The sequence below is a fragment of the Oenanthe melanoleuca genome, chromosome 17 (genome assembly GCF_029582105.1).
Source record: "Oenanthe melanoleuca isolate GR-GAL-2019-014 chromosome 17, OMel1.0, whole genome shotgun sequence".
NCBI lineage: Eukaryota > Metazoa > Chordata > Aves > Passeriformes > Muscicapidae > Oenanthe > Oenanthe melanoleuca.
In genome coordinates, this window is record NC_079350.1 from 4,042,433 (window position 1) to 4,070,327 (window position 27,895).

The window sequence follows — 27,895 nt, forward strand, 5'->3', positions numbered from 1 at the left end:
CTCTTTGCTCCCAAACCCTTGAGGAGCTTCAGAGCTGCAGCTTCTAAAGAACCCCAAAGGGCCCCCAAAAGTCCCAAAATCCCCCCACTGTTGGGACTTTTCCTTGCATCACTGCTCAAGGAGCTGTGATTCACCTGATTTAAAGCTGCTCTGCCTCCCCTGGGCACCAGCAAATCCCCAATTCCAGTGTTCCCAGCACTCCACTACAAACTGGAGAATAAAACAAAATACCACCATAAATATGACAACTTTATTAAAATATACATATGAGTACAAATTAATGATTATATGGATAAAGTTCACTGTCTGTAAACAAATATATTAAAAAAGAGCACGTCTTTTTTGTGATATAAAGTGCAGTTATGTTTCCATATTATGTACAATATGTCAGCATTGGGGGAGGGGGGTGTTGTAAGGACTATGAAACTAACATTTGATTATAAGATAAAATTCTCTGAAAAAGTATACACCTACATATTACAAAAAAGGGCTTGAGTTCATTTAACAAACGAGGATCAGCTTCCCACCACGTTAATTCAGCTAAGGAGAGCCTGCAGGTCTCGGGATAAACCAGGAGAGAGGCACCAACCCCATCTTGTGAAGGGAAACTTGCACTTCCCACAGTTCACACCAACCCCAACCTTGCACTGAGGGAGGAAAGCAAAGGACAAGACCTTGTGTGTAGCTGGATTTTACGGGGGGGGAATCAAATATACACAAATGTACAGCTCTGATCCCGGGGGGCTCCCCACGTCCAGCATCCCTCTGCTTGGGTGGGGACACAAAAACCAGGCCAAAAGCATCCTTGTCAGCAGCTGTGGGGTGTGTGGAGCCCTGGCTGGGCAGCCCTGGCTGGGGCAGCCCTGCCCTAGGAGTGGGGGGCACGGCAGGAGCGGCAGCAGGCTTTGCTGTAGTACCAGTGGCTGCACAGGTTCACCTTGATGGCCAAGGCACAGTTGGTTCCTGCCTGGTCCTGGCAGCTGTCGTCTGGGGGAGAGAAAACATGAGGCATGGCAGGGAAAAGTAAAGACATAGACACCCACCTGCCAAATATTCAGCTGAAGTCTTGATAGAGCCCCCTGCCACATGGCTCACTATGATTCAGCCCATAGGGACCGCCCTGCCACATAGTGAGCCATTGAGTCAGCCCACAGGGACCCCCCTGCCACATAGTGAGCCATTGATTCAGCCCATAGGGACCCCCCTGCCACAAGGTGAGCCATTGATTCAGCCCATAGGGACCCCCCTGCCACATCGTGAGCCATTGAGTCAGCCCACAGGGACCCCCCTGCCACATAGTGAGCCATTGAGAACCCCCATAGGGACCCCCCTGCCACAAGGTGAGCCATTGATTCAGCCCATAGGGACCCCCCTGCCACATCGTGAGCCATTGAGTCAGCCCACAGGGACCCCCCTGCCACATGGCGAGCCATTGATTCAGCCCATAGAGACCCCCCTGCCACATGGTGGGTTATACTGGTTCCTACTGGGAGTGGGTTCAGGATGCTCTGTGAGACACTGGGAGTGACTTCTGGGGCTGCTAGGCTTACTGGTTTATACTGGGGAAGTGCTCATGAAGATCTGGGACCCACTGGGAATGATTTGGGGAGTACTGGTTTCTACTGGGAGGTGCTCAGGACACTCTGGGACCCACTGAGAATGATTTTGGGTGGTTCAGTGCTTACTGGTTTATACTGGTTTTTACTGGGAAAAAGTCTGGGGGGGTGCAACATAGTGAGCCACTAGTCACCCCATAGGGATCTCCCTGCCACAAAGTGAGCCATCAATTCAGCCCATAGGGAACCCCCTGACACTTAGTGAACAGAGTACTCTTGCCATATAGTGAGCCATTAAATCACCCTAGAGGGACCCCCCTGCCAAATTCCAAGCCAGAGCACCTCCCCATATTATGCTGTAGACACCCTGAGAAGTGTCTATAGACTAGAAAAATAGAAAAAGAAAATGACTGTGAGCTCATGAGTTCATTTTGCTCCCACACACGGCTCTAAACAGCACAGGATGAGCAACAACATCATCCCAGCTGTGGCTGCCACCTCCCTGACATCCCCTGGAAAACACCATGGAGCTTCTCCATAAATATCATTGTCAGCCTGGGCAAAGGCATGAGCAGGCTGATCTGTTCCTTCACACCTGGCCAGGCTTGGGGAGCCTCATTTGGTCCCAACCCTCAAGCTCAATGTCTTTGATGTAAAGCAGAGCTGCCCAGGGACTGCTGGAGCTACCAAGGCACTGAGTTGTCCCCAAGTCAAGGGCTTCTCCTGGTAGGGGTTCACAGTTTCTATCCTAAGGAGGCAATTTGAGAAAGGGAATGGAAATCCAGCAGTGTCACATCCAGAGGTAGGGGCAAGTGAGATGCTGGAGAAAGGGATGAGGCCAGAGGCTGCTCCAGCACTCTCCAAGCTCCTTTCAGTGCAATATTCTGCTTCAAACCCATAGGATTTATACTTTTTTATATGCTTAAAATCCATAGGATGCATAAAACCAGGCTGCTCCCAGGGCAAAGTGGCCACGAGGCAGCTCCCAAGCTCCAGGCCCCATCCCAAATCCCAAGGGATTGGGCAGCCCAGAGCACCCAGGGCTGAGCCAGGAGCTGGCCCCAAATCTGTCTCCCATTTTCATGCTTTTCTCCCACTCTGTCCTTATTCCCAAATCCTATTACAGGATTAGAACTGCGTGTTTGCTAAAGATCACAGGGACTCTGAGCCAGCAGACGAGTCAGATAACGAGATAGTTACAAATCCCACAGGACACCCAAAGACCAAAAATCATTAAAATAATGGCACAGGCAGAACTTGCTCAGCTCTAACTGGAATCTTACAGAAGCAGCACCCAAATCAGCTCTCCAAAGACCCCTTTTATCTTCAGGTCAGAGCATGATTCTTTTAGCTCTCCTCTTAATTTACCTGCAGAAAGAGCTGGTGCACAGCCCCCTGTTACCTGGGCACAGAGGGGGAGCTGTGCCTGTGCATCCTCCCTGGGATGATTACCCAGATGGGGGCAGTGGGAGATAAGGGATGCATGGCAAATGAAGGCTCACCTGGGGGCTCTGTGGGGCAGGGCTGCAGGTCACAGGTCTGTTTGCCCACGGGCTTCACCAGCGGGTCACAGCCCCGCACGATGTCCTTGCCTTGGTAGCACTTCACATCCCGCATCCTCACGCCGATCCCGCAGGTCTTTGTGCACTGGGGGACAGAGAGAGGGGGTGAGGCAAGACCCTGCCGTGCCTGGGGACTGTGCTGAGCCAGGATCTGCTCGTTTGTCACATCCCAATGCCACACTGCTGTCCCCTTGCTCTGTCTTTGCTTCTGCCCGGGGGTAGGAGGATGTGGTGCCATCCCCTGGCACTGACACCCTCCCTCCTCCTGCTGCTCTTCACAAGGGACCACAAAGGAGCTGGCCCAGTCCAGGTGATGCTCTGTAGGACATGGGTGGCCATGGAACCCCCAGAGCTACAGGAGTGGGGTTGTGGGGTCTCTGTGCATCCATGGGAGGTTTGGGGAACCACTTTGGATGCCTCGTGCAGGAGCAGGGCTGCTTTGGTTAATTACAAAGTTTGCAAGACTAAAAATGAGGCTCCCAGAGCTCAAATCAGGGAGGCTGCATCCAGGAGGGCTTTCAGGAAGCCCACACTCACTCAGCTTGGACCCTTGGCCACTGAACCCTGCTTTTTGCATCACAGCATCCCCAAATTCTGCATCCCCAGGGCAGCCACCCTGTGGGCTTCATGCACACTCCCATCCACACTCCCAGGCACCAGGGAAAAAAATAAAGAAAAAAATAAAAAAGCTCCAGCTGGCCCCAAACACCCCCTCTCAGTGCTGAGCACAGACATTCCCAGCTGCACCATGGCAGGGTGTTCCCTCAGGGACCTGCAGAGGCTCCCCCATCTCCTGGGGGGTTCTGCAGGCAGGGGCCTTGGGGCAGCACAGCTTTGGGGTTCCCTCCCCGCTCACCTCGGACCAGGGGGTGGTGTACCACTTGAAGCAGGGCCTCTCGAAGCACGTGCTCTCCTCCACGGGCTTCTTGGCCGCGTCACAGTCAGAGGGGCTGCGGGTCTTGATCTTGCCGTTCACAATCTCCAGGCAGAGCACGATCCTCTTCTTCACACCCCGGCCACACGTCGTGTTGCACTGCGGGGTCACGAGCAGGGCCAGCTGAGTCCTGAACTCCCCATCCCCACTCCTCCAGGGCACCCCAAATCCCAGGAGCTGCGCTTACCCACTCCCAGCCCTGCACATCCCATCCCCATCCCTCCAGGGCACCCCAAATCCCGGAGCTGCACTTCCCCACTCCCAGTCCTGTACACACCAAATCCCAGGAGCTGCACTTTACCCATTCCCAGTCCTGCACACCCCAAATCTCAGGAGCTTACCCACTCCCAGTTCTGCACAGCCCATCCCCACTCCTCTAGGGCACCCCAAATCCCAGGAGCTGCACTTACTCTCAATTCTGCACCTCCCAAATCCCAGGGGCTGCACTTACCTGCTCCCAGTCCTGCAGACCCCAAATCTCAGGAGCTGCACTGCACATCCCAAATCTCAGAAGCTGTACTCACCCGCTCCCAGTCCTGCACACCCCAAAACTCAGGAGCTGCACTTACCCACTCCCAGTCCTGCACACCCCACCCCTCTAGGACCCCAAATCCCAGGGGCTGCACTTATCCACTCCCAGCCCTGCACACCCCAAATCCCAGGAGCTGCACTTACTCACTCCCAGTCCTGCACACCCCAAATCTCAGAAGTTTATCCACTCCCAGTCCTGCACACCCCACCCCTCTAGGACCCCAAATCCCAGGGGCTGCACTCACCCGCTCCCAGTCCTGTGCCAGCCAGTGCGAGGGGCAGTTCTTGTCCCCGCAGGGGTGGATGGCCAGGGGTTTGGTGTCCAGGTTGCACTGGGACTCGGGCACCACGCGCCCGTCGCTGGTTTTGCAGTACACGTGCCGGATCATCCTGCCCTGCCCGCAGCCGCCGCTGCACTGCAACCACAGCGGGCACTCAGCACCAAGGGGGCACTCAGCACCACAGCGGGCACTCAGCACCACAGGGGGCACTCAGCACCACAGCGGGCACTCAGCACCACAGCGGGCACTCAGCACCACAGCGGGCACTCAGCACCACAGAGGGCACTCACTCAGCACCACAGAGGGCACTCAGCACCAAGGGGGCACTCAGCACCACAGCGGGCACTCAGCACCACAGGGGGCACTCAGCACCAAGCGGGCACTCAGGACCACAGGGGGCACTCAGCACCACAGCGGGCACCCAGCACCACAGCGGGCACTCACTCAGCACCAAGGGGGCACTCACTCAGCACCAAGGGGGCACTCAGCACCGAGGGGGCACTCAGCACCACAGCGGGCACTCAGCACCACAGCGGGCACTCAGCACCACAGCGGGCACTCACTCAGCACCACAGAGGGCACTCAGTACCGGGAATCCATCCTGAGCCACCCCGCGGCAGGGACAGGGCCCCACAGGGCTCAGCTGTCTCCTCACAGTGGGGACAGGGCCCCACAATGGGATCAGGGCCCCACAGGGCTCAGCTGCCTCCCCACAATGGGATCAGGGCCCCACAGGGCTCAGCTGTCTCCTCACAGTGGGGACAGGGCCCCACAATGGGATCAGGGCCCCACAGGGCTCAGCTGCCTCCCCACAATGGGATCAGGGCCCCACAGGGCTCAGCTGTCTCCTCACAGTGGGGACAGGGCCCCACAATGGGATCAGGGCCCCACACGGCTCAGCTGCCTCCCCACAATGGGATCAGGGCCCCACAGGGCTCAGCTGTCTCCTCACAGTGGGGACAGGGCCCCACAATGGGATCAGGGCCCCACAGGGCTCAGCTGTCTCCTCACAGTGGGGACAGGGCCCCACAATGGGGACAGGGCCCCACACGGCTCAGCTGCCTCCCCACAATGGGGACAGGGCCCCACAATGGGGACAGGGCCCCACAATGGGATCAGGGTCCCACAGGGCTCAGCTGCCTCCCCACAGCAGGGACAGGGCCCCACAATGGGATCAGGGTCCCACAGGGCTCAGCTGCCTCCCCACAATGGGATCAGGGCCCCACAGGGCTCAGCTGCCTCCCCACACTCGCCCTCCCCAAATTTCAGAGCGATTTTTGGGTCTCGGCTTAAAACAGCTCAGCGGATCATTCCTGCAGCCACCAGAGATTCCATCATCACAGAATCCCACACTGGTTTGAGTTGGGAGGAACCTGAAAAATCACCTTCTTCCAGCCCCCTGCTGTGAGCGGGGACACCTTCCATTATCCACCAGGGACACCTTCCACCACCAAACCCTGCCCAGCCTGGCCTTGAGCACTCCCAGGGATGGGACATCCAAAATTTCTCTGGGCAAACACTTCAGCCCAAACACTCAGCACCTCTCAGGGTGAGCAAAAGGGGAAGCACCACGAGCTTGGTGGCCCCCAAAGAGGCCAAGGGGACCAAGAAGTGGCTGCAAACATTCAGCCCCCAGTGCCCGGAGCAGCCGGCGCTCCCCGGCGCTTCCCTGGCTGCTCTTGCAGAGACTCTCGGTGTTTCCTAGCTCTGCTGCTGCCATGGAAACTACTTATTTTTAGCTGATGTGAATGTATCAAATTTAGTAAAAATAGCTTGGGATGGAGGGGGTCTCTGGAACGGAATTGTGCAGGAAGGGAAAAAGCTGGGGGGGAGGAGAAAGAAAATAAAAGAGAGAGAGCAAAAGAGAATAGAAAATAAGGAGGGAAAAAATTAAGGAAAGGGAGGAAAGAGAAAAGTTAGAGGGGGGAAAGGAAAGAGAGAAAGGAGGAAAGGGGAAAATAAAGGGAAAAGAGCTAAAAGGTTCAATTTCTGGGCATGGAGCATCATCATTGCCAAGGAATGCTGTGCAGCAGACAGACAAGAGGATTCTGACACCCACTGAGGCTCTCAGCCAGGTCTGTCAGGGTTTAACCCCTGCTGTACCACATCCCCCACCGGGCAGGAGCCTCATGGAGAGCCCAGGGGGAAGCAGCAGGATCTGCTGGGTCACCCTCGGTGCCAGGGTGACTCAGGGTGACAGCGCTGAGGTGACAGGGCACAGCCAAAGCAGTGGAATTATCTGGGGCCAGCTCCCAGCACAGGATTGTTAGAGCTGGGATCTGCCAGGCGTGATGAGCCCACCCCACATCTCCCAATTCCAGGGACAAGCCAGGCTGTGCTGGCCACTCGGGCGGGCTCTCACCGGTCCCCAGTCGGACACTGTCCACTGCCGGTCACACGGTGGCCCCGTGCAGTTCTTCTCGGCCAGGGGCCGGGCGCTGGCATCGCACAGCTTCTCCTCCTCGGAGCAGCGGATGTCCCTTGTCACCACGCTGCGCTCCCCGCAGCGAGCCGAGCACTGCCGGGAGGGGACAGGGACACGGCGTCAGCTGCTGGCTTCCAGACTGGGTGTTCCCCATGTTTTAACATAAAACTCTAAATGCACACATACTGAAAATGCACAAAAAATTTCCCCAAACCCCCTCAACAGCTCCAGCATCCTGCCCAGGGGCTGTGCACTCCCAAAGCGGGGAAACTCAAGGTTGCAGAGCTGAGCAGTTTGGAGACAGGGTGAGATCTCCCTCGCCTCCTTCCCAGGAACAGCCAGCTCCTTTCCACCTCTTGGAGAATGTTTCTCCCCCTCCCCGACTGCACAACTGAGATTTTTATGCTGTGGATAAATTTGGCACCGTGCAGCCCAGTGACATTATTTAGAACTGGATTTGAGTTACTACAGTCTCACATACACATTACATTTGCTCCATGCATAACGTAAAGCAGGGAAAAGTGTCAACAGCACAGGGCCCAGACACACCGTGCCGAGATGTTAATCCTCAGAGCCCTGAAATGTGCTTTTTTTAATGCCTCTTTCCCCAGCCAACTTGGCACCCCACCTCTGATGGGATCCAAAGGAGATTAGCTCTGCTGCTGGCTAAGAACAATCCACTCCAGCACTGTCTCAAGCAATCTGTCCCTGACAAATGCTGGAGGAGAATACAGATTTCTGTAAAATAAACCACTCCAGTTTGCTACACCGGACAAAATAATGCTCCAGCACGTGCTGAGGGAGCTCCTTTCTACCAGCTGGGAGAGTCAAAACATCCTGCACCACCAGGGAATGCACCAGCCCCTCTTCAGCTCCAGGGAAATGATGCACACCAGCTTGCAGGGGAATGGAGACGTTTAAATTATGACTAAGATTAGTTTTTTGGGAGCTTCCCAGGAGGAAGAGTCATATTCCTCGTGATGCAAACCATGGGGCAGGTTGGCACCCACGGACAGCTCGGCTCAGAGCTCATCTGCTCTCGCTTAGATGAGCTCTGTGCTCGATTTGGGAGGAGGCACCCCGAGGAAGCAGCACTGGTTTGGTTGTTTCCATGAGTTTGTGTTTGTAAGGGATGTGCTGGAGCTCTGTCTGTGCTTGGAAAGGGATTCAGGGAAAAACTCTGCACAGGTTTTCCCAAGAAAATCAACTAGCAGCTCCCCAAACCATCTCCCAGTGGCTTTGGGGACTGGCTTAAGGCACAGCTAGGGAAAGGTTTCATTCTGTATGTGGTGCAGAGGAGCTGGAGGTGAGAAAGGGACATTTATAGGGATGCAATTAATGTGTGAGTGGGGATCACCTTCCCACACTCTGGGTTTGGAGAGGTTGCCAAGAAAATACTGATGGGGGGATCTGAGCTATGGGCTCCTGCCCTACCTGTGAGTGACCAGTGGCAGTGGCCTCTCAACCTGAACAGGAGCCAAGGCTTCATTTTAGGGGGCAAAATATTGATCCACGTGCTGTGACTGAAACCAGTGCATCCTGAGAGGCTGTGGATGGCTACGGATTGTTGGAACCCTGAAAACTGGGAGTTTTGAACTTTCTGTGCTTTCTGACACTGACCCTCAAAAGAGCACTGCTTTTGACTGAAGGCCTTGGAGAAGCTTCCAAATTTGAGTGATTTGAATTAAAATCACAGGTGTGTAGTTTAAGGAGAAGAGTGTAATGTCACGTGGTGAAGAGTTTGGTTTGGAATTTAGGGTTTTTGGAATATAGTAATAGGTATGGGACAAAATAGAGATTCTTGGGCATTGTCTCTTCTTCCTTCTCATTTCGTCTCATTAATTTTCAGTAGTAGTTTTTTAATTGGATAGAAAGTCCAGCAGTGCAGGTCACAAGTGTTTGGTTATTGGGTCAAAAGTGTAAGTAACACAAATGTTAGCTTTTAATTGAATAATTAGCCTTTGAAAGACCTTGTAACTAGCTAGATATATCTCCATTTTCTCACTTTTACCTTCCTAGCTAGAATTGCTGAAGAACTCCCTGTACTATAGATAAAAATTAGTAAACTGAGCCCAAACAAAAATCCATCTTATTCATGCATCAATCCTAACTCTAAGCAAAGGCAGAAAAAAACAAGAAAACATTGTGTTGAGTTGATGTGGCCAGAAAATGTGTATTCTATCACCATCTGCTAATGGGCCATCTTTAAACCAGCTGGGCAATCATCTTTATCTTCCCACAGCCCATCCTCCCTCCAGGAGATATCTCCTGTTCATGGCCACTGAGTCCCAGGGCATGACTGATAAAATTCCATCATCCCATGGGAGATACTCCAGCCAGGGGAGGAGCCAAGCCTTTCCTACCCAGATAAAAACTGAGATTTGGGACAGCAAATTACTTTTCTTTCCACTGGATTCCAGAGGAAAACCAGACCTTTGCACATCATCAGAAAAAATGCACCTTCTCCAGGAGCACTGCTCCAGCTGAACCACATCTGCCCCTGCAGGAGGATGCAGCCACCATTGAATGGGACTGTGCCAACACCCTGACTGACTGACGGGTGTCAGCTTGGATTCTGACTCTGGCAGGGTTGGGATTGTTCTTTGTTATACTGCATTGCTATTTTAATTTTCCTAGTAAAGAACTGTTATTGCTAATTCCCATAACTTTGCCTGAGAGCCCCTTAATTTCAAAACCATAATAATTCGGAGGGAGGGGGTTAACATTCTTCATTTCAAAGAGAAGCTCCTGCCTTTATTGGAGACACCTGTCCCTCACACCAGGACAAACCAGATGATAAATCAGATGAGGATAAATTAAAAAAGGGAGAGATGCCCAGGCACAGGACTGACCTCGGACCACTCGGACATCTCCCACTGGGGCCCGCAGGCCGGGTTCTTGCAGACCTTGCGCTCGTCGGGCCGGGCGATGTCGGCGGACTCGCACAGGTCGCTGTACACGGAGCTGTCGAAGCCGGGCGAGATCATCTTCCAGCAGCGCACGATGCGGAACTGGAACCCCTCCCCGCAGGTCCGCGAGCACTCGCTCCAGCTGCTCGTCTCCCACCTGTGTGAGCAGTTATGTCGAGACAGACACCACTGGCATCAGCACCAGGCCTTTGTTAAAAGCTTCTCATGATTTCTTTCAGTGGGCTTCTCTCAAGAAACTCTGACTCCTTTCCCACAGGCAGCTCCATAGCACTGACTCCTCTCCTCTCTGCAAGTTTCCTTCTGCATGACCAGCTAAACCCCAGCCTGTCCCTTACCAGCCACCTAACCCTGTCTGACCCTCACAATCTTACCTTACCTGTCCCTTGCACAACCACATGTCCCCTCCTCCTCACAGCACAGCCAGCAGACTCCATCCCAAACTGCAGTGGGCTCCAGCCCAATCTGCAGCAGACTCCGAGTCTCAGGCTCCAACTCCAGCCAACTCCTGCCCAGCTGACCCACTCTTTTATAACCCCCATCCTCGTTGGGCAGGCAAGGCTGTGTCCATCTCTCTGCAATCAGTATAGCTGTAATTCATTGAGGAAAATCGCCTTCTGCACTATCCCTACAAACTGGCTTCCCACTAAACTTCTGCTTCCCTGGGCAGGGAGCAGAGCCCACCACCCGGCTGGAGCATCCCAGGGGAAAGCCCTCCTGGCCCTGGCTGCAGGAGATGCTGCAGTGAGCGAGCTGCAGCCAGGCTGCCAGCTTGTGAGAGCTTTTCCCAAGGGATGGGAAGCACCAACATATGTTGGGCTCACCCCGCAGACCCTGAAGCTGAAACCAGCTTGTCAGGAGGAAGGATGGCATGGCAGGGCCTGGCCCAGTGTCCTCGGTGACAAGTGTTTGTCACAGTGGGATGTGCCAGCACGTTTCTCCATCAGGCTTTTTGCCCCTGTTTGACCTCTCCTTTTTGCCTGCTCAGCTGAAGCACAGAGGACACGCCATCCATCACCCTGCAGCTGACAGCAATAATGTCACACCGAGCTGCCCGAGCCCTGATGGGATACAGGCTCATGTCCCAGCATCAGTCTGGCTCTGCTGAGCACATGTGACAGGCTGGATGAGCTGGGATCTGCTCCAGGCACTGCCTGTCCTTTACTGTCCCCTGCCACCTCTGTCCTGACAATAGAGGAGCAGCTTGCAATCCAAGGAAAAACATAAAATGTCAAGTTTTTACAGTTCAGGAATATTATAGCAATTAAAGACCAAGCTAAAGATCAGAATGGATCAGAATTCCCAGCCCCTCTGGATGTGGGCAACCCCCAGGTCCCCTCTGCTGCCATTCTCTGAGCAGGAGAAGCCCAGCCCTGGCTGCCCCCAGGTTTCACACTCCATGTGGGGCTCCAGGCACAACAAGCAGCCCTAGGGAGATGTCACACATTTGGAGTTGTCATTTAGAGGTGTCACCTCACTTCAGAAGGGAAATGAAACAAAGGTCTTCCCCATCCAGATCACACAAAATTGACATTTTTTTCTTTGAAAAGCCTTGCCAGCCCAAGCACCTTCCTTGGTCTGCCCAAGCACTGGTGGCTCCCAGTGCTCCCCAGTTGAAGTCACTGTAAATCACAGAGCAGCTCTTCTCCCTCACAGTGCAAGCCCCTGAGGCTGGAGCAGCACAGCCGTAAGGAGGGACAGCTTTAGGAAAGGCTAGTGGGAGAATCTAAGCACAAAAATGCCCTAATGCTTGTTTTAAAAAAGGACAGTGAACAGAGATTGCAGTCCCCGTGGTGCCCTCAGGGTGGGTGCATTCCCTGCAGCAGCACCATTCACCTCCACACATTTTTCTTGCCTCAGTTGCAGTCTGCCCTGGCTCTCAGCACTAACATGAGAGTTTTTAGGAGATCTTCTACTGCATGTCTTACCTGCCCTCCTCCACAGTCACCTGAGCACTCTCCAGGAGCCATCCCTGGTGTCCCTGGGGTCACTGGGCTCTTGCTTTGCCCTGTTCACACCACTCCAGGATGTCGACCCCTGGGTTTACTCCACCTTTACTCCTCCCATAGTCTGACACCATCACAGTCATAGAATAGAATGCCCAGAGCTGGAATGGACCCACAGGGTTCATTGAGTCCAGCTCCTGGCCCTGCCCAGACGCCCCAACAATCCCAGCCTGGGCATCCCTGGCAGTGCTGTCCAAGCTCTCCTGGGGGAAGAACCTTTCCCTGATGTTCAATCTAAATCTTCCTGACACAGCTCCAGCCATGGCCTGGGTCCTGGCATTGGTCACTGGAGAGGAGATCAGTGACCCCTGTGACCCCTAGTGAGGAATTTGTGTGGTGCCATGAATTCTGTCCTCAGTCTCCTCCAGGCTGAACAAGCCCAGTGACCTCAGCTGCTCTTTGTATGGCCCCTCCACACCCTTCACCACCTTCACAGCCTTCCTTTATCACTTTCTTCTATGGTGGCACCCAAAACTTCACACAGGGCTCGAGGAGAAGCTGCTCCAGCACAGACCAGAGTGGGACAATCCCCTCCTCTGCCAGGCAGGGGTTTGTCCTGCCCAAACCCTCTGTCCTGCAAACCTCCCAGCCTCCACACCAGCACTGCAGTTGTCCAGAGCTGGACAGTGTGGCTCTGGCCAGCCTGGCTCCAGACTGTGGTCACTGTTTGGTTTATGAGCCACATCAGAAGAAAAAACTTCCCAAAGGACTTCCAGCACAAGCTCCTCTCTGCACCAGCTCTTGCCCCAACACAAGCAAACCTCAGTGATATTTGGGATGCTGAAGGGATCACAGGGCTGGGTTTGTTTGCAAGCCCAGCCCCTCCACCCAGTTCACTCACACATTTTCCAGGATGATCCTTGCTGGGAGCCCCAGGTGCCAGCTCTGCCAGGATTTATGGAAGTTTTAAGCTGAGCTAAAAGCACTCAGGAGGAAACTCTTGCTGCTTCCCAGACGGAATTAAGGGAGGAGGGATGGGGTGCTAAGGGCCATCCCTGCTGCCCCCCCAAATCCTCACCAACCCTCCCACAAAGACATCCAGGGCAGAGAAAGCACAGAGACAGGAGTGCCCAGTGCAGGTACCTTGGCTGGCACTCTCTCCCAGCACAGAACTCGTGGATGGGCTCGGGCCGGGTCATGGCATCGCAGTAGGTGTCGTCCACCTCGATCCCATCGTAGCGAACACACATGGCATATGTGGACATCACTCCTGGGCTCAGAGAGAACACACACACACAGAGCAGGGTGCTTGGTCAGCTGCACAGCCAAACTCTTTGCTGTTGTTGTTGTTTTTGTGGGTTTAGCTGCGTTTCTCAAAATTTCCTCCCGGTGGAAAGCAGCGAGCTGGACTTTCTGTCCCGTGGGATGGGTGCTGCTGGGAGGGAACATCACAGTGGCCACCCACCAGCCTGAGCAGTGTGCTTGAGTTTGGCCAGCTCAGAGGAGGGCATGGCCACCCCTGCCAGGGCCTGCCACCAAAACCAATATATGACTAACACATTTTTTATAGGAAATACTCAGCCCTGCCAGGCTGGTGGGTGGAGGTGACAGCAAACAGCCCCCAGCCCACTCCATCCCCCCACTGTGCATAACACCAGGTGCTCCCCAGGTGCATCCAGAGCTCCAGGCCAAGGCAGGGATCCTGGAGGTTTGGCAAGGAAGGTGCTGCCCCTCCTGCTCCCCCTCCAAAGCTGCAGCAGCCAGTGCTGTCAGAGCGAGACCTTTTCCCCCACAGCCTCCCGTGCCAGAGTAAATGTTGGGAAGTCCATTCTGGGACCTGGCTGGGGACCAGGAGGCTGCTCTGGCTACAGGTAACAAGAATTGCAGCTCTGAGGAACATATGGTTTACATGAAACTAAAAAAAGATCTACAGCTCTTGACATGGCTTTGCCTCTCTGCGATATGTCAGCGAGGAAGGAGAAATTTGAGTTAAACCTCTCTCGGCTTGCTGCAAACCAGGGCAGAGCAGGCTGGTCCAGCCAAGGGAGAAATTTGTTCAGAGGGGATCAAAGAAGTAAAAAATGTCCCAGAATGTGTAGATGACAGGATTTTGGGGAAAGGGGCAGCTTGCAAAGCTCCTGCTGCAGGCACGAGGCTGCTGGACAAGAGCAAAGGCTTAAAATGTAAAATCCTTGCATTAGATCTTTTGAGAGATGTCCCTGAGACTGTAAACTCCTCTCTCCCACTCCTTTCCCTCTTTTTAATTCCAGAAGCACTGCAGGCTCTGGATAATTTCAGGGGCAGCACAGACAAGTGCACGACCCACACGCCTGATTCATGCCAAGGGATTAACAGGAGCCCCTAACCAAGGGCTGGGGGAGGAGATCAGGTGCCTTGAAGCTTTTCAGGGGGCAAAAAGGGAGAAATTTATGCAAAAAGAGGGAATTTCTGCCTGAAGAATAGAGGCTCAGTTTCAATATCCCTGGCATCTCTGTCACTGTTCCAGATTTACACCCTCGCAGCTGAGCTCAGGCTCCAGGGTAGAAGGAGTGGGAGAAACAAAACATAATCAAAAAGCCAAATGCTATTGTGTTTCCTGCCAGAGCTGAACAATCTTTAAAATTTCTCTCTGCATGGAAGCAGCTGAGCTTTTCAAAGCCCTTGAAGCTGTCAAAAAGGTGAGGAAGGGGGGGAAAAAAAAAAAAAAAAAAAAAGAGGCTTAGCTCAGGTTTGGGGATCCTGCTGAGCCCCAGGGGGGACACAGAGTGATAGAAGTGAAGGCAGTGCTCAGAGCTTTGCAAAGGGAGGCTGTTTGGAGGGATGATGGACACACTGGGCACCAAATCCTGGTTCTCAACACACCTGAGAGGTTGGTGGGCTTTGCAAGCTCAGCCCCCAGCTCCTCTCCCCACCTCTGCACCCAGAGCTGGGGTCGTGCTAAAGCAGAGCTCACAAGATCCCCTGAGCATCACCAGCTCCTTCCCATCCCTCAGACAGAAAATGGACTCACACACCAGGTGATTTCAGCAGGTTGTGCAGAATTTGGCTGCTTCTGATAACTACCTGTGGTGCATGTAGAGCTGCAGGGTTCATGGGAGGAAAGCTTCCACCTGTACATGTCAGCAGCACTCACACCTTGGCCCTTTCTTAACAACTTCAATCTGTTTCTAGCAATAAGCAAACAAAACAAAACAAAACAAAAAAGAAAGAAACAAAACAAAAGAAAAAAAAAAGGCATTTACAAGGCAAGCAGTGACAGCCCATGACAGACACACACATCTGGCTGCAGTTCGGTTGGGTTTGGGTTTGGGAGGGGATGTGCTTGGTTTGGCTTTGGTTGGGTTTGGTTGTTCTGATTTTTTGGGAGGTTCGTTCGTTTGAATCAATTTTTAATTTTTTTTAGTTTCACAACATACCTGTCCTGAGCCCCAAGTAGAATCCCCAGCCCGGTTAGAGGCAGAGCTTCCACTGTCTAGAAATAGAGAGAATGGGATAAAAATACCCACAAGTAGAAACAGTTCAGAATTTAACAAAGTTTGCATTTTCTGCTCAAATACACCTGGCCCTCGGCACACAGTGACTAAAGGTGCAGTATCTCCTCCCCTGTGTCTCCAGGGCTGGGCAAACCCTCTCGTGCTGCTCAGTGCAGCAGAGATTTTTGGCTGCTCCAATCTCCAAAATCCAGCACAGGAGTTTCTGAGCTCTCCCCTTAAAGCCCACTGATTTTGCCACTCTGGTTTTGATCTGATTTATATTTTTTTTTTATTTTTTTTTTATTTATTGGAATTTGCATCTCTCAGATCCACGCTGTGCTCAAACACAAAATGCCACGGGGAGAGGAGTAACAGAGTCAGCCTGGTGTGAGAAACAACATTTATCCAAGTGAGAATTGCAGCTGCTCCCCGTGCTGGGAGGGGGGAACACTTCAGGGATACTGCACCTTTACAACAAAATGTTCTCATACCTTTGTCCAAACCCTTGAAACAGCTACACTGGAATAGTGTACAAGGTTGTATCCTCACATCCAGTTGTCTCTGGCCTGGCAGGATATGCAGCTTGTATGATTTCTAGGCAGCAGAAGCTCTGAAATTGCCTTATTTAGTTGTTTGAAAGAAAAAGTTGAGGTCCAGCCTATCAAATCAACCTTTAAAAGGACACTGTTGAGAATCCAGGCGTTTCCTTTCCGACCCACCCTCCTTCCACTGCCAGCACTGAGCCTCCAGAAGGATTAAAAAACAACAACAATCTCATTTTCCCTGTTGATTTTGCCTCTGTCAGTTTGGCAAATGCTCACTTCCTGTGCTTGAAATGGAACTGAAATGAATGTGGGGTTTTTTTTTTTGGTTTGTTTGGCGTTTTTTGGTTTTTTTTTTTTTTTTTTTTTTTTTTTGTTTTGCTTTTTTTTTTTTTTTTTTTTTTTTGTGGAAAAATAACAACCTCAGCTCACTATAAATAGTGTTTTATCTGCCACAGCAGCTCTGCCAGCTCTTGGTCTCTGCCACCAGCTGCCAACCAGCCAGGAGAGGGCTCACAAATGACACTTGTCATTAAAACACAGTCAACATCTGCTTTTTTATACTTTAATTTGCCTGGAAATATCACCCAGATCCTCCAGTCTATATCCTACCCTCCAAGGCATGAAAGTAAACACAAATTATCCTGTGACCAGGAGTCCTCTATCTTAAAAGGAGAAAATCTTCAAAATAAGCTTTATCCCACATCTGAGGACAGTAAATCTTTCAACAGTGTCCCTTCAGTGTATGTGATCTTAAATAAAGAGCTTCTATGCCTGACAAGGTCCCAGGGACAAGATCTTTCCAGAGGAATCAGACATTTTCAGCTCATTTCCAGCAGAGACAAAACTGTCACTTTGTTCTCCTCTAAATGCAGACAGCAGCCCATTGTCCAACAAAACTGGGGGCATTTTCTCTTTTATTTTAATTTTCCTCTTTATTATGAGCTAAATAATAAAGTCAGGCATTTGCTTCCCAAGCTTTTAATTTGCTTTTCAAGCAAGATGCAGCACCAAAAATTACCCTTAACTGAGTTCTGGGCTGTCCCTTTTCCCAAAACAGCTCCCACAGTAGAGGAATAACACAGACAAATGCACACAAACACCACAGATCAACATCCACAGTCCCTGGCTCCCATTTCTGTGCTTTATTTTGGTTTTTGTTTCTAAGCAAAGGGCCAAACTCATGGCTCCTGCTGCAGGCTCAGCCCTGGCTGCACACTGGGATAGAGTGTGGATCTGTCCCAGCACACCCCAGAAAGGTTTTTAGCTGCTCCAGGAGAAGAAAAGCAGCACAAGAGCCACCAACCCATCCATCCCAGCTGGGTTTATTTCCAGAGAGGAAATAGGGCATCCCACTCTGGTGCAGGGTGCTCCTGGAGCTGGGTACCTCCAGCCACACCTCAATGGGTCAGTAAAAAATAAACTGCTCCACCTCCAACAGCACTGCCCACATGGACAGACTGGCTGCAGAGAGCTGAGCTTCCCCTGTTGGTTCACTGACAGGGAATGAAAATGAGCAAAAAGCCACAATCCATCCCAGACTGATCTTGGGAAGGATTTGGGAGGTCTCAAGTCCAGCTCCTGCCCCCTGAACTAGGCTGACCCCAATAACAGGCTGGGCTCACAGAGCCTTGCCCATTCCCAAGGATGGGAATTCCTCACTCTGCCTCACTCCAGGACAAGAGATTTTCCTTGTGTCCCATCCTTTTTCCTCCAGCACAGTTCTGCTGTCCCCTCAGCTCCCTCCCTGCACTTGGGACAACTCCAGCCCAGGACACACCAAACCCCACATCCCACTGTGTCCTAGGTTACAAAGTGCAGATGTGCCCAAAGTTTGTATTCTATCACTATCTGCTGAAACCAGGTGGGGCAGTGATCCTGATCTCTGTGGGGATATCTCCTGTTAATGGGCCATCTTTAAACCAGCTGGGCAATCATCTTTATCTTCCCACAGCCCATCCTCCCTCCAGGAGATATCTCCTGTTAATGGCCACTGAGTCCCAGGGCATGGCTGATAAAATTCCATCATCCCACTGGGAGATGCTCCAGCCAGGGGAGGAGCCAAGCCTTTCCTACCCAGATAAAAATGAGATTTGGAACACCAAAGCTGCCTTTACCCACTGGTGTCCAGAGGACAAGAGCTACCAGGATCACTGCCAGGATTTCTACAGGATCACTGCTTTGAGAAGAACACATCATCTGCACTGCTACCACCACCCTAACTAGCAGGTGCCAGGTTAAATTTTGACTCTGTCAGTGGTTTTTCTTTTGTGCTATTGCATGTATTTTATTTTTCTCTTTTTTCCTATTAAATTGTACTTCTGACTTGGAGTCTCAGAGGTTTTGATTCCAAAAGCATTACACACTGTCACTAGGGGTTTCTCCCACCCTGCTGGTGCCAGCAGGAGCATTAATCCTGGGCTCAGGGGCTGAGCTGGAGCTCCTCATCCCTCATTCCCACCCTGGAGATCAGGTTAGTGATCAGTGTTACAACAGCAGCTGGTCCCAGCATCAATCCATGAGCTGCTACTGCAGAGCTTTGGATATTCCCGTCCAAGCTGTGACTCCCTGAGCTGCTTCTGCAGCTGCTGAGGCAACAAATCCAGGCTGTTCCTGCAGGACCTACAGTGGAGTTCCCAGTGACAGGGCCACGCCTGGGAGCTGCTGGAAGCATATTCCTGCCATCCCAAGTGAGGAGGATCGTGGGTGGCACTCAACAGGGTGGGTGGAAAGGGGCCAGGACCAACTTCTGCTGCATCAGAACTCAGAGGAAGGGGCTGGGGGATGGGAGCAGGACGTCAGGAGAAGGCAAAAGGAAGAGGTTTCTTCATGGTCATGGCTCTGACAAGAAGCTGTGACAGCAGAGCAAGGCCCCAGCTGACAAACATCAGCATGGACTTCCCAACACGCCCACCAAGGGGGACATGGAGTTTTCCTCTTGCTTAAATGCTCTCATGACTTCCTATTCCCAAACCTCTGGCCCTTCCTTCCAGATTAACTCCCAACAGAACATTTTCACCATCCCACCCCCACTTACCTCCTGCTTCCAAAGAGATGGAAACCATGCATTGAGCACATTACGAGTCAAGAACAGCAACAAATTGGATTTACTGTAAGTAAAGGCACGTCTCCTACCTTGCTTTGTGGGTTCTGTTCCCTTGGGGGCTGCTCATGGTGACGGTGGCGTTGGAGAAGGGCGTCTCTGCAGAGCTGTTGGTGGCTTTGCCATTGCTCAGCTCCATGTAGGTGCTGTTGTAGGTGTCCTCGTAGTCCACGTAGAGGCTGTCCACAGGTGACCCCACCGAGTTGAGCGGGTCCCCCTGGGCGAAGATGCTGTTCACGGTCACGTTGAGCAGCAGCTCCTTGGAGTCCGAGGTCTTGCCCAGCAGCTTGTCCGTGATGGCGTTCTCCAGAAGGAACTCCCTGGAGCTGAGCCTGGCCTCGGGCTCTCTGTCGTCATGGTCTGTCTGGTAAGTAGACCTGGTTACGTTTGAATCTAGATTGGAGCCAACAGGGGGGAAACCACAGTGACAACCACAAAATGCACGGAGGCTGGGAGGGAGAAGCAGCCCGGAGCAGCGGGGACGCGCCGGAGCCTGAGCAGCCACACGGGGGTGGGAGGCAGGGGTTGGGGGAATCTCATGGGGTGCAGCTTTGGGGGGGCTTATCCCGCTATGGTGTGGCCAGAGGGGAGCTCAGCACCCGCCAGCACTGCCCAAAGCAATAGCAGAGGTGGAAGGAAGGGCCCTCCTGGCCCCACAGCCCATGCAGCCATGCTGGGAAGGCACTCCAGGCACACTGGGGGTGGGATGCCCAAGGGACCCCAATGGGAAGGAGGTGCTGGGGGGCTTTGGAGGGGTGGGAGGTGATGGGAGATGTTGTGATGGGGAGTTTTGTGCACCCAGGGCTCCCTCCTGTCCTTGGCATGAGGCAAAGCACAGCAGGGCACCAGCGGGGAAATCTCACCCGGTGTCCACCCCCCACACGGGCCCACCAGAAACCAGAATCTGAAGGGCAAAGAGGATTTGTGAGCAGAGATGTTTTAAAGAACTTTCCGAGGTTTCCAAAACACAAACCAGCAGAACCACCAGAGGTAGAAACAGAGCATTTCTCAACAAGAGCTCTGAGAAGCAGAACAGTGAGGCCCAAGTCTCCTCCTTACCTTGGGGTTGTTTGCCCTTCAGTTTTGGCTCACAGTCAATTGTTTCTGCTCTTTCATAGACCTCATTGGTTTCCTGACCTTTGCTCAAGTTTAAATCTTCCTCCGTGTCCTGCCTTCCAAACACCTGGTTCTCCAAGTCTATCCTTTCCCTGGAGATTTTCCCAAAGTAGGTGGCATTGTGCTGGATGAAGCCCAGTGGCACGTCTCCATCCAGCTCCCGGCTCTCCTCGCTCTCCGACTCAGAGAACGTGTAGTAGATGGGCTGCAGATTTTTTGAGTGTGGCTTCCTCAGGAGAGTGTATTCAAACGTGATGGATGGGTTCTTGCCATTTTGATTCCAGACCTAGCAAAGCAATCAGGTTATCAGCAGGTGCAGGGAATTTGTGGCACACAAAGCATGGGATTCATCTTGGACCTGACAGCTGGGGAGCATCACTTTTGCTATTTCCAGTCTGTTTCCCTTCAGAGTGCCAACTTCTTCCTGCTGGAGCCCAGCACCATTTCCCAAGGGTTATTTGGCAGTGCTGCCGTGGGGATTAACCCCAGCTCAGGAGCCACAGGTCACACTTCCTCCTTGGCCACTAAGTGACCAGAGGCTTGGGGCAGCCACCTCACAAGACCATCACTTCCAAAACCACTTTTTGTGGAGCACACCATCCCCTGCAGCCACTACACCCCACAGGAGCTGGGGACTCCCAGCTGACACAACCTCACAGTGGTCTAATGCTTTGCAAGCACCAAGCAACCATCTCTTCCCCTTCCAGAGGAGCCTGGGGCTGCATGGGAGATGTCAGGGGTTAGGATCTGGCTGGCTGCCCAGAAGAAAATTAAGAGACTTTTCTCCAAATACCTGGTTTTACATGGTTTGCTTTCGAGAAAGAATTGGGGTTTAAGGTTTATGCACTTGTCTAAGCTCTCTGGCCCAGCTTCTTATTTTTGCTTTTCCTGCCAGGCAACTTGGATAAAAATGCCAAGGAGCAGAAGAGAAATCCCTTTGCAGTGCCTCAGGCATCTTCTCCCTGCAGAGAAGGGTTACCAAGCCCACAACAACCACTCACAGCTCTGAACCCAAGAGCACTGACACAAGTAAAACAGGGCTGGGTAAGGAATAGGGCAGAGCCACTTCTCCCACTCCCCTCCTCATTTGAAACCATGGCAGGACTCTGCTCCCAAGTTCACCCCTTTCTCAATCCAAGGTGGATTTTCTCTTCCTCATCATTAGAAAATGAGAAGTCAAAGCTCACCATTATGTTCAGCCCTTGATTTGTGGGTCCCTGGGCAACAATGTACTCGATGCCAGTCTCGTACACATCCATGGGCCGGCGGTACTTGAACACCGTGCCTGCAATGTTGAAGTTCTTTGGGCTGTCCACTTTATAGTTCCCATTGAAGAAATAGTACCCAGCTTCATCAGCCACAGCTTCAAAGGAGAGAGAACAGTCAGTGTCATCACATGCAAGGGCAAAGCTCTGGATGCTGCTCCTGGTTCCTTCAGGGGGTAAAAATCAGTGTCACAGCAGTAAAAGAAGAGATTCTCCTACATGGTCACCTGTTTGCAACACACACCATGTGAGGACGTGCCCAGAGTTCTGGGCCATGAGTCCCTTCACTTTGGGTATGTGGCTCACACTCACCACCCCCTCGGCTCCAGCCCAGCAGGAGCATTGAACAGTCCCAGCTCTGGCAGGTGAACAAGGGCAGGAGCTGATGCCCCCTGAGCCAACAGTGGCCCAAGACAGGTCACCCTAGCCCAGAAACTGGTAATCACATCAAGCCTTTTTCATTCATAGAACCATCCTAGAATGGTTTGCATTGGAAGGGACCTTGGAGTTCATCTCATCCTGCCACGGGCAGGGACACCTTCCACTGGACCAAGCTGCTCAAAATCCCATCCAGCCTGGCCTTGAACACTTCCAGGGATGAGAGAGCCACCTTTCAGAGGCCACGAGCCTCTGAGGCAGCAAATGTGCTTCTCTTTGGCAAGTGTAGATTTCTCCACACTGCTCCTGAGCAGCTCTGTCACCTCCCCCATGAGGTGGGTGTGTGGTCACCAACACTTCAGCAAGGCCACGTGTAGGTCCCCTCCCCTTGGTGCTGTTGTCATTGCACATTCCCCAGGCAGGGAAATGTTAAGGGGATCACAAGAGAGGTAAAGTCACTTGGCCACCTGTAATCCAGCAGCAGGGCTGTCACACCCCGCTGAAATCCCAATAATATTCACCAACAGTTTCTGCTTTAAAGCAATCAAAGTGCTGACAAACACAGCCTAGGTGCTCTGACTGCAGAGAGGAGCAACACCCTGGCTGGACAGCACAGATTTACATTGCCTACAGATTTAACTCGTGTCTGCAACAAACAGACTCGCTGATCCTTGTGGGTCCCTTCCAACTCAGGATATTCTGAGATTCTATGACAAAACTACATCCAGCTCAGCCTTGGAAAAAGCATTAAGCCAGCATAGGCATGCATCCTAGGGAAGCACCAAGAGGTTATACACACCCAGAACATCTGCAGACTTTTTCCGTTCCACTATCTGGATATCCCTCGCTCCGGCGGGAATGTGCGTTACCAGGGAATAACCTAAGGGAAACCATGGATTAATGAAAGGATCTTTGTAACCAGTGATCTGAGCAAAGCTCTCCCCAGGCAGAGCTGCTCTATCAAACCCCGGCCTGGACCCACGTTGTTAATGAGCTATGGATTAAAAATCCCCAACCCTTCGTGTTTTAGGCTGCAAACAGGAGCATATCGGTAACAGAAAAGAAAAATGTGTGAGCTGTGTGTCCTGGTTTATGGAGGAAAAACACACCCAAGGGGGGAAATGATTCAATTCTTAAATGCACAGATATCATGTTTATCTAAATTTGTAAGAAAATACATCTGTAGATGGTTTTATGAGCTAGAGAAGCTGTTGTGTGGTTCAGTATTGATCCCTGAATTAATCAGCGTTCCCAAAACTGGTTTCATGAGCTAGAGAAGCTGTTGTGTGGTTCAGTATTGATCTCTGAATTAACCAGCATTCCCAAAACTCCAGCAGGAGATGGGAGCTGTTTTTTCCTCTGACTCCCCTTTGCTTAGCGGACAAGAGATGGGACAGGACAAGTCCTCCCACAGCACTGAAGTTCCTGCAGTTTGCTCCATCTCAGAGAGCATTAATCACCATTCCTGAATTAGATTGTTATATTTAGGACATGTAGGTTTGGCTGCTTTACATTATACAGACTCTTGAAATCCTGGTCTTTCAAGATACTGTTGCTTCCTGTTATTACAAATTCTTTATTTCTAATCTTACTGGGTCATGAGTGTCCTGTTTTTGGCTAAATGACTAAAAAAGACTAAAATAGATACCAGCCTCTTGCATAATCCTTTCACACCACTCATCATCAGAGACCTCTGGCTTCTGACAAACACCACCCAAATTTCCTGTTTGGGTTTTTAATTTTTTTTTTTAAAGAAGGTTTTCTCTACCCAGAATCACAAGTGGCATCAACACACATAGAACACGTGGGAAAAACTGAAGCTGGGCAGTTGATAAGACCTGAAAGCAATTTATCCAAAACAACGAGTCCATTTTAAACCCATCTCTCTCAACTCCAGCCCTCAGCCCCCAAAGCCTTACCAAGATGAGAATTTCCTTTCCGGTAGCTGCCGGTTACGTGGGTGCAGCTGCTCCCATCTCCTTGGCAAACTCCACATTTATCCAAGGTGTGGGTGGAAAAGAGAATGCCATCACAGCCAATGGGCTAAAAAATGCACAGCAGAGCACTGAGGGTCAGGCAAACGTCGCACCCACTGCGATCCTCTGAATGCTACTAACAAGATTTTTGCTATAATGTTTAACAACCTCACATTTTCCAGACACGCAAACCCCTCGGAAATCCGTGTATTTGCAGGATGTTCCATCCCTGGCCTGAACCATTAACTGTCTCTGACCATCCACAGTGGTGCAATGAAGGTCACAGGGCTTGCTAGAAATGTGAACATAGTCATCTAAGGGGAAAGGATATAAAGAGAGATTCAAAAACAGCAGAAACACCACAACTTTCATCCTACCCAAGCCAGTGAATCTCTGCCAAGATAAACAACAGCAGCACTGCTGCAGAGCAGTGAGAGTTCAGAAGCTGCCATCCCTTGTGCTTCAGGATAGACTGGAGATGGCACTTGGACAGTGTGACAACCTTTGCACAGCTGGCAGGAAGTGATGCCCCAGGGATGCCAGGGGCATCATCAGCACCAGCACTCATGTACATTACACAAAAACATGCAAATTCACTTAGCAGCACTTGATACATGAGTTAAATTTACAGACGTATTGTTAGAAATACACGTGTAAGACTATATTTAAATCCACAGCAACCCAGAGCATTTTATAATCTATAATTTCTCCTCAAGCATTCACCCAAGATTGATTTAATTCACCCTTTTGCTTTCTGCAGACAACAGCTGGCTGGCAGCACCCAGCAGCACAGCAATCTCACATTTTATAATGTCCACAGGAAGCAGATGACAAACTCATATTTTCATCAGAGCCCCAATGCCAAGTGTTTGTCTCCACCAACTCCTGAGCAGCCAGAGACCCACTGGCCTGCACACCCAAGCAAGGCAGCATATTTTAAAAATATTTAAAAATATTGTGCTGCAAATCCCCCCAAGAGAAACAGGAAAGCCTGCTTAAACACAAAACAATTCCTGCAACATCTTTGGTGAGTCAGCTTGAACAGCAAATATTTAAGGAAATTGTCACCCTCAAGGGACAAAAGCCACCAAGGAGAAATAGCTCATGGAGTAAGTTCTACCTTGCTGACCCTGCAAAGGCTGGAGAGCCAGGGTACACAGGGAAATGGATTTGATGAAGATAATTGTTGTTGGGTATGTACAGAGACCCCTCAAGCAAAGTTGCAGTAGATCCCATCTCTATTTTCAGGCACCCAAATGCAAATTTGCAGAACCTGAGCTCAGGAGCCTCCTCAGGAGAAAGGTCCTGGCTTCCCAATAGCTCTAAAGCTCATCCATGGCTTGTGCTTAATGCTTGATTTTGATGGGAGTTCAGTGCCTAAACGTTTGATAAAATCTCAGTTTCTGAGTCCCAAGAAGTTTCTGCAGTTCTTGCTCACCCCAGATGACCAAAGTGACCGGCTGCATCTCGGTGACATTTGACAGAACACCCAGAGGGCGTGGGAGAGACCAAATATCCCTAAAAACAGCACAGCCAGCAATGGCCCTGGCTCAAAGGACTCTTGTTGGGGTGAGCCTGTCCCCACCAGCACAGCCCATCACCCCTGCTCTCACATCCTCCTGCAGCCTCTGGTCCCTGGGAGCTGTGACCAACACAGCCTACAGACATGAATTCATGTTGTTATTTAATTTTCAAGCTACCCTGCAGCTGCCAAACAAGCCTTTGAACTCGGGAGACAGCTGATTGTGCCTCTGAAAAACCACTTTAAAACAGCAGAGGAGGAGCCTTCCTGCGGGCTGTAGCATCATAACTATCAAAATATTTGGCTGAGCATTATGAAACACACAAAGAATGTCTTGTTACCAGGATATAAAGGTTTCCATTGATGCGTTCTGCCATTATACACATGGGAGTTAAATGATGAGCACTGCTCCTCTCGAAAGCTCCTTCCGTTCACAGGGCACTCCTAGAATGGGATACATTAACATCCTGATGGAAACAAAGTGCAGGAAAGGTTTCTGGCACATCACCAGCAGCTGCAAGGAGTGTTTCCATCACCTTCCCCAGCCAGGGCTACATCCTCCTCCTCCTCCTCCCTCTCTTCCTCCCCCCACTGCAGGATCCCCCTGGGAATTGTTGCCAGAGACACTCTTTGGTTTTTATGGCAAAATGTCCAAAGCCCAGACATTGGTGATGGGTATCAAAGAAGGGAACCCCCAGCTGCTTGCAGGGGCAACAGAGTGCCAGCTACAGGACAAACAGTGTCCCCTCTCCAAGGGACCCCAAAATGCCATTCATTACTTTCCACACTGACTTTCCCAACGAGACAAAGGATATCCTTACTTGGACTTTGCAGAGCTGGTATCTTTTGGATGTTCCAGTGCAAGTTTTATTAGCCAGCCCACTCACTGACTTCCTTCTGAATAAAGAAATGGTGGTTAAACGGTGCAGAAATAATTTTCCCTTGTTTAAATGCATTTCCTCTTTGCTTCTGTAAGGTCAGTGTCAAGACAGATGTGTCAGTCTCCCTGGAGCTGGCAGCAAACACCTCTGTGGCTTTGTCACCTGCACCATCAACTATTCCAGGAGGTATTATGGGATGAGGGCCTGGGGACAAGGTTTGTAAAGTGCTTTTGGCAACCATACTGCCCGGAGAGGGCAGAGCCAGGCACAAAGCAGATGGCATAGGGGTCCCCAAGCAGCAGCAGGGGGTCCTGGCTGCTGTGCCCCAAAGCCTGGAGAACAGGCTTAGTCTGTGTCTGCTGCACCAATCCCTGCTGGAGAAACTGCACAGGAATCAGCTGCTGCTCCTGGCAGGGATGCCCAAAGCTCAGGAAATCACCTCCTGCTCAAGCAGGGCTTGCCAGACACATTTCCATCAGTGCTCCTCTGAGCGGTGACCTCTGGGGCCAGCCAGCTGCAGCCCATCCCCAGCCCGCGGCTGCCGTACCTCTGCCTCAGGCAGTGCCTCTCCTGGGACTTCACGCCTCCCCCGCAGGTCCTGGTGCACGCTGTCCACTTGGTCCACTCTCCCCACCAGTAAGCAGTGACATCTGAACCCTCCTCCAGGCTGTTGGACGTCTGTGTCAGGTCCTGCTGGGAGCACGGGGGAGGGCAGAGGAGCAGGAGTGCCACACAAACCTCAGAGCCTGTGCGGGGACACCGGGGCCACCCCTCCCCTCCCAGCCTGTCCCACTCGACCCGGGCAGTGCCTTCTCCAGCTGAGGTCAAGCCTGAGGTTTCCATCCCTGCATTCTTGCAATTGTGTTTTCATTACAAAATTGGAATGAAGTGGCAATATTTGGGATTCCTCAGGAAAGGAAACTCTCATTGTTTCGCTCAGTTGGCAAAACCGAGCTCCCGAACAACCCTAAACTCCCAGAGACTTTTGGTGCTCTCTGACTCTGGCTCCACAGAGAATTCAGGGAGCTGGAGAGCCAGCTGCAGCTGAAAGCTCCACTGCAAGCTTCACCAAAGCCTTGCAAAACCCCTCTGCAGCAGGAGAGCAGGTCAGTGGGTGCCAGGAGCCTACGTGCTCTCTTTGCAGCACAGCTTTGTCCCTTCAGGAGGGTCCCTGACACCCCCACCTCCCACCCCCTGTTGTGACCATGCATCAGAGGGCAAAGGAGCTGCAAATATTGCATGCAAAGTAAGTGGAAGCTCCAGCAAGGAGTGATGCTCACACAGGAGCAGGGCATGGCCCTCCAGAGTCCCTGAAATGCTCTGTGAACACTCTCAGCCGTGGAAGGTACAACTTAGGTTAAGCCCAGACTAAAGAGTGAAGGCAAGTCAGAAGCCCTCACAATTTTTGGAGACGTGGTGCATGCACACAGCAGCTCTGCAAGCCCAGGGGGTTTCCATCCCAGACACCAGAGCATTC

General features: G+C 51.8%; 1 protein-coding gene across 7 annotated transcripts in view; it reads right to left on the bottom strand.

The window, feature by feature from the left end:
• Positions 1 to 230: 230 nt before the first annotated feature.
• Positions 231 to 27,895, bottom strand: part of ADAMTSL2 (ADAMTS like 2) — a 29,772-nt gene continuing 2,107 nt past the window's right edge. Inside the window, exons 3-19 of one of the 7 annotated variants that reach the window (XM_056505482.1) lie at positions 26,966 to 27,108; positions 26,359 to 26,434; positions 25,879 to 25,981; positions 24,184 to 24,329; positions 23,959 to 24,082; positions 22,839 to 22,919; positions 21,584 to 21,759; positions 20,418 to 20,682; positions 19,313 to 19,673; positions 15,226 to 15,329; positions 13,306 to 13,432; positions 10,142 to 10,355; positions 7,227 to 7,382; positions 4,829 to 4,999; positions 3,975 to 4,151; positions 3,059 to 3,203; positions 231 to 987 (exon numbers count right to left, since the gene is read on the bottom strand). In XM_056505482.1, the coding sequence (XP_056361457.1) occupies positions 869 to 987; positions 3,059 to 3,203; positions 3,975 to 4,151; positions 4,829 to 4,999; positions 7,227 to 7,382; positions 10,142 to 10,355; positions 13,306 to 13,432; positions 15,226 to 15,329; positions 19,313 to 19,673; positions 20,418 to 20,682; positions 21,584 to 21,759; positions 22,839 to 22,919; positions 23,959 to 24,082; positions 24,184 to 24,329; positions 25,879 to 25,981; positions 26,359 to 26,434; positions 26,966 to 27,108 (2,688 nt within the window). In that variant the 3' untranslated portion in view covers positions 231 to 868. Of the gene's footprint in view, positions 988 to 3,058; positions 3,204 to 3,974; positions 4,152 to 4,828; positions 5,000 to 7,226; positions 7,383 to 10,141; positions 10,356 to 13,305; positions 13,433 to 15,225; positions 15,330 to 19,312; positions 19,674 to 20,339; positions 20,683 to 21,583; positions 21,760 to 22,838; positions 22,920 to 23,958; positions 24,083 to 24,183; positions 24,330 to 25,878; positions 25,982 to 26,358; positions 26,435 to 26,965; positions 27,112 to 27,895 lie in introns of those variants that run through there. The other 6 variants (XM_056505483.1, XM_056505481.1, XM_056505479.1 and 3 more) reach the window with 6 other exon arrangements.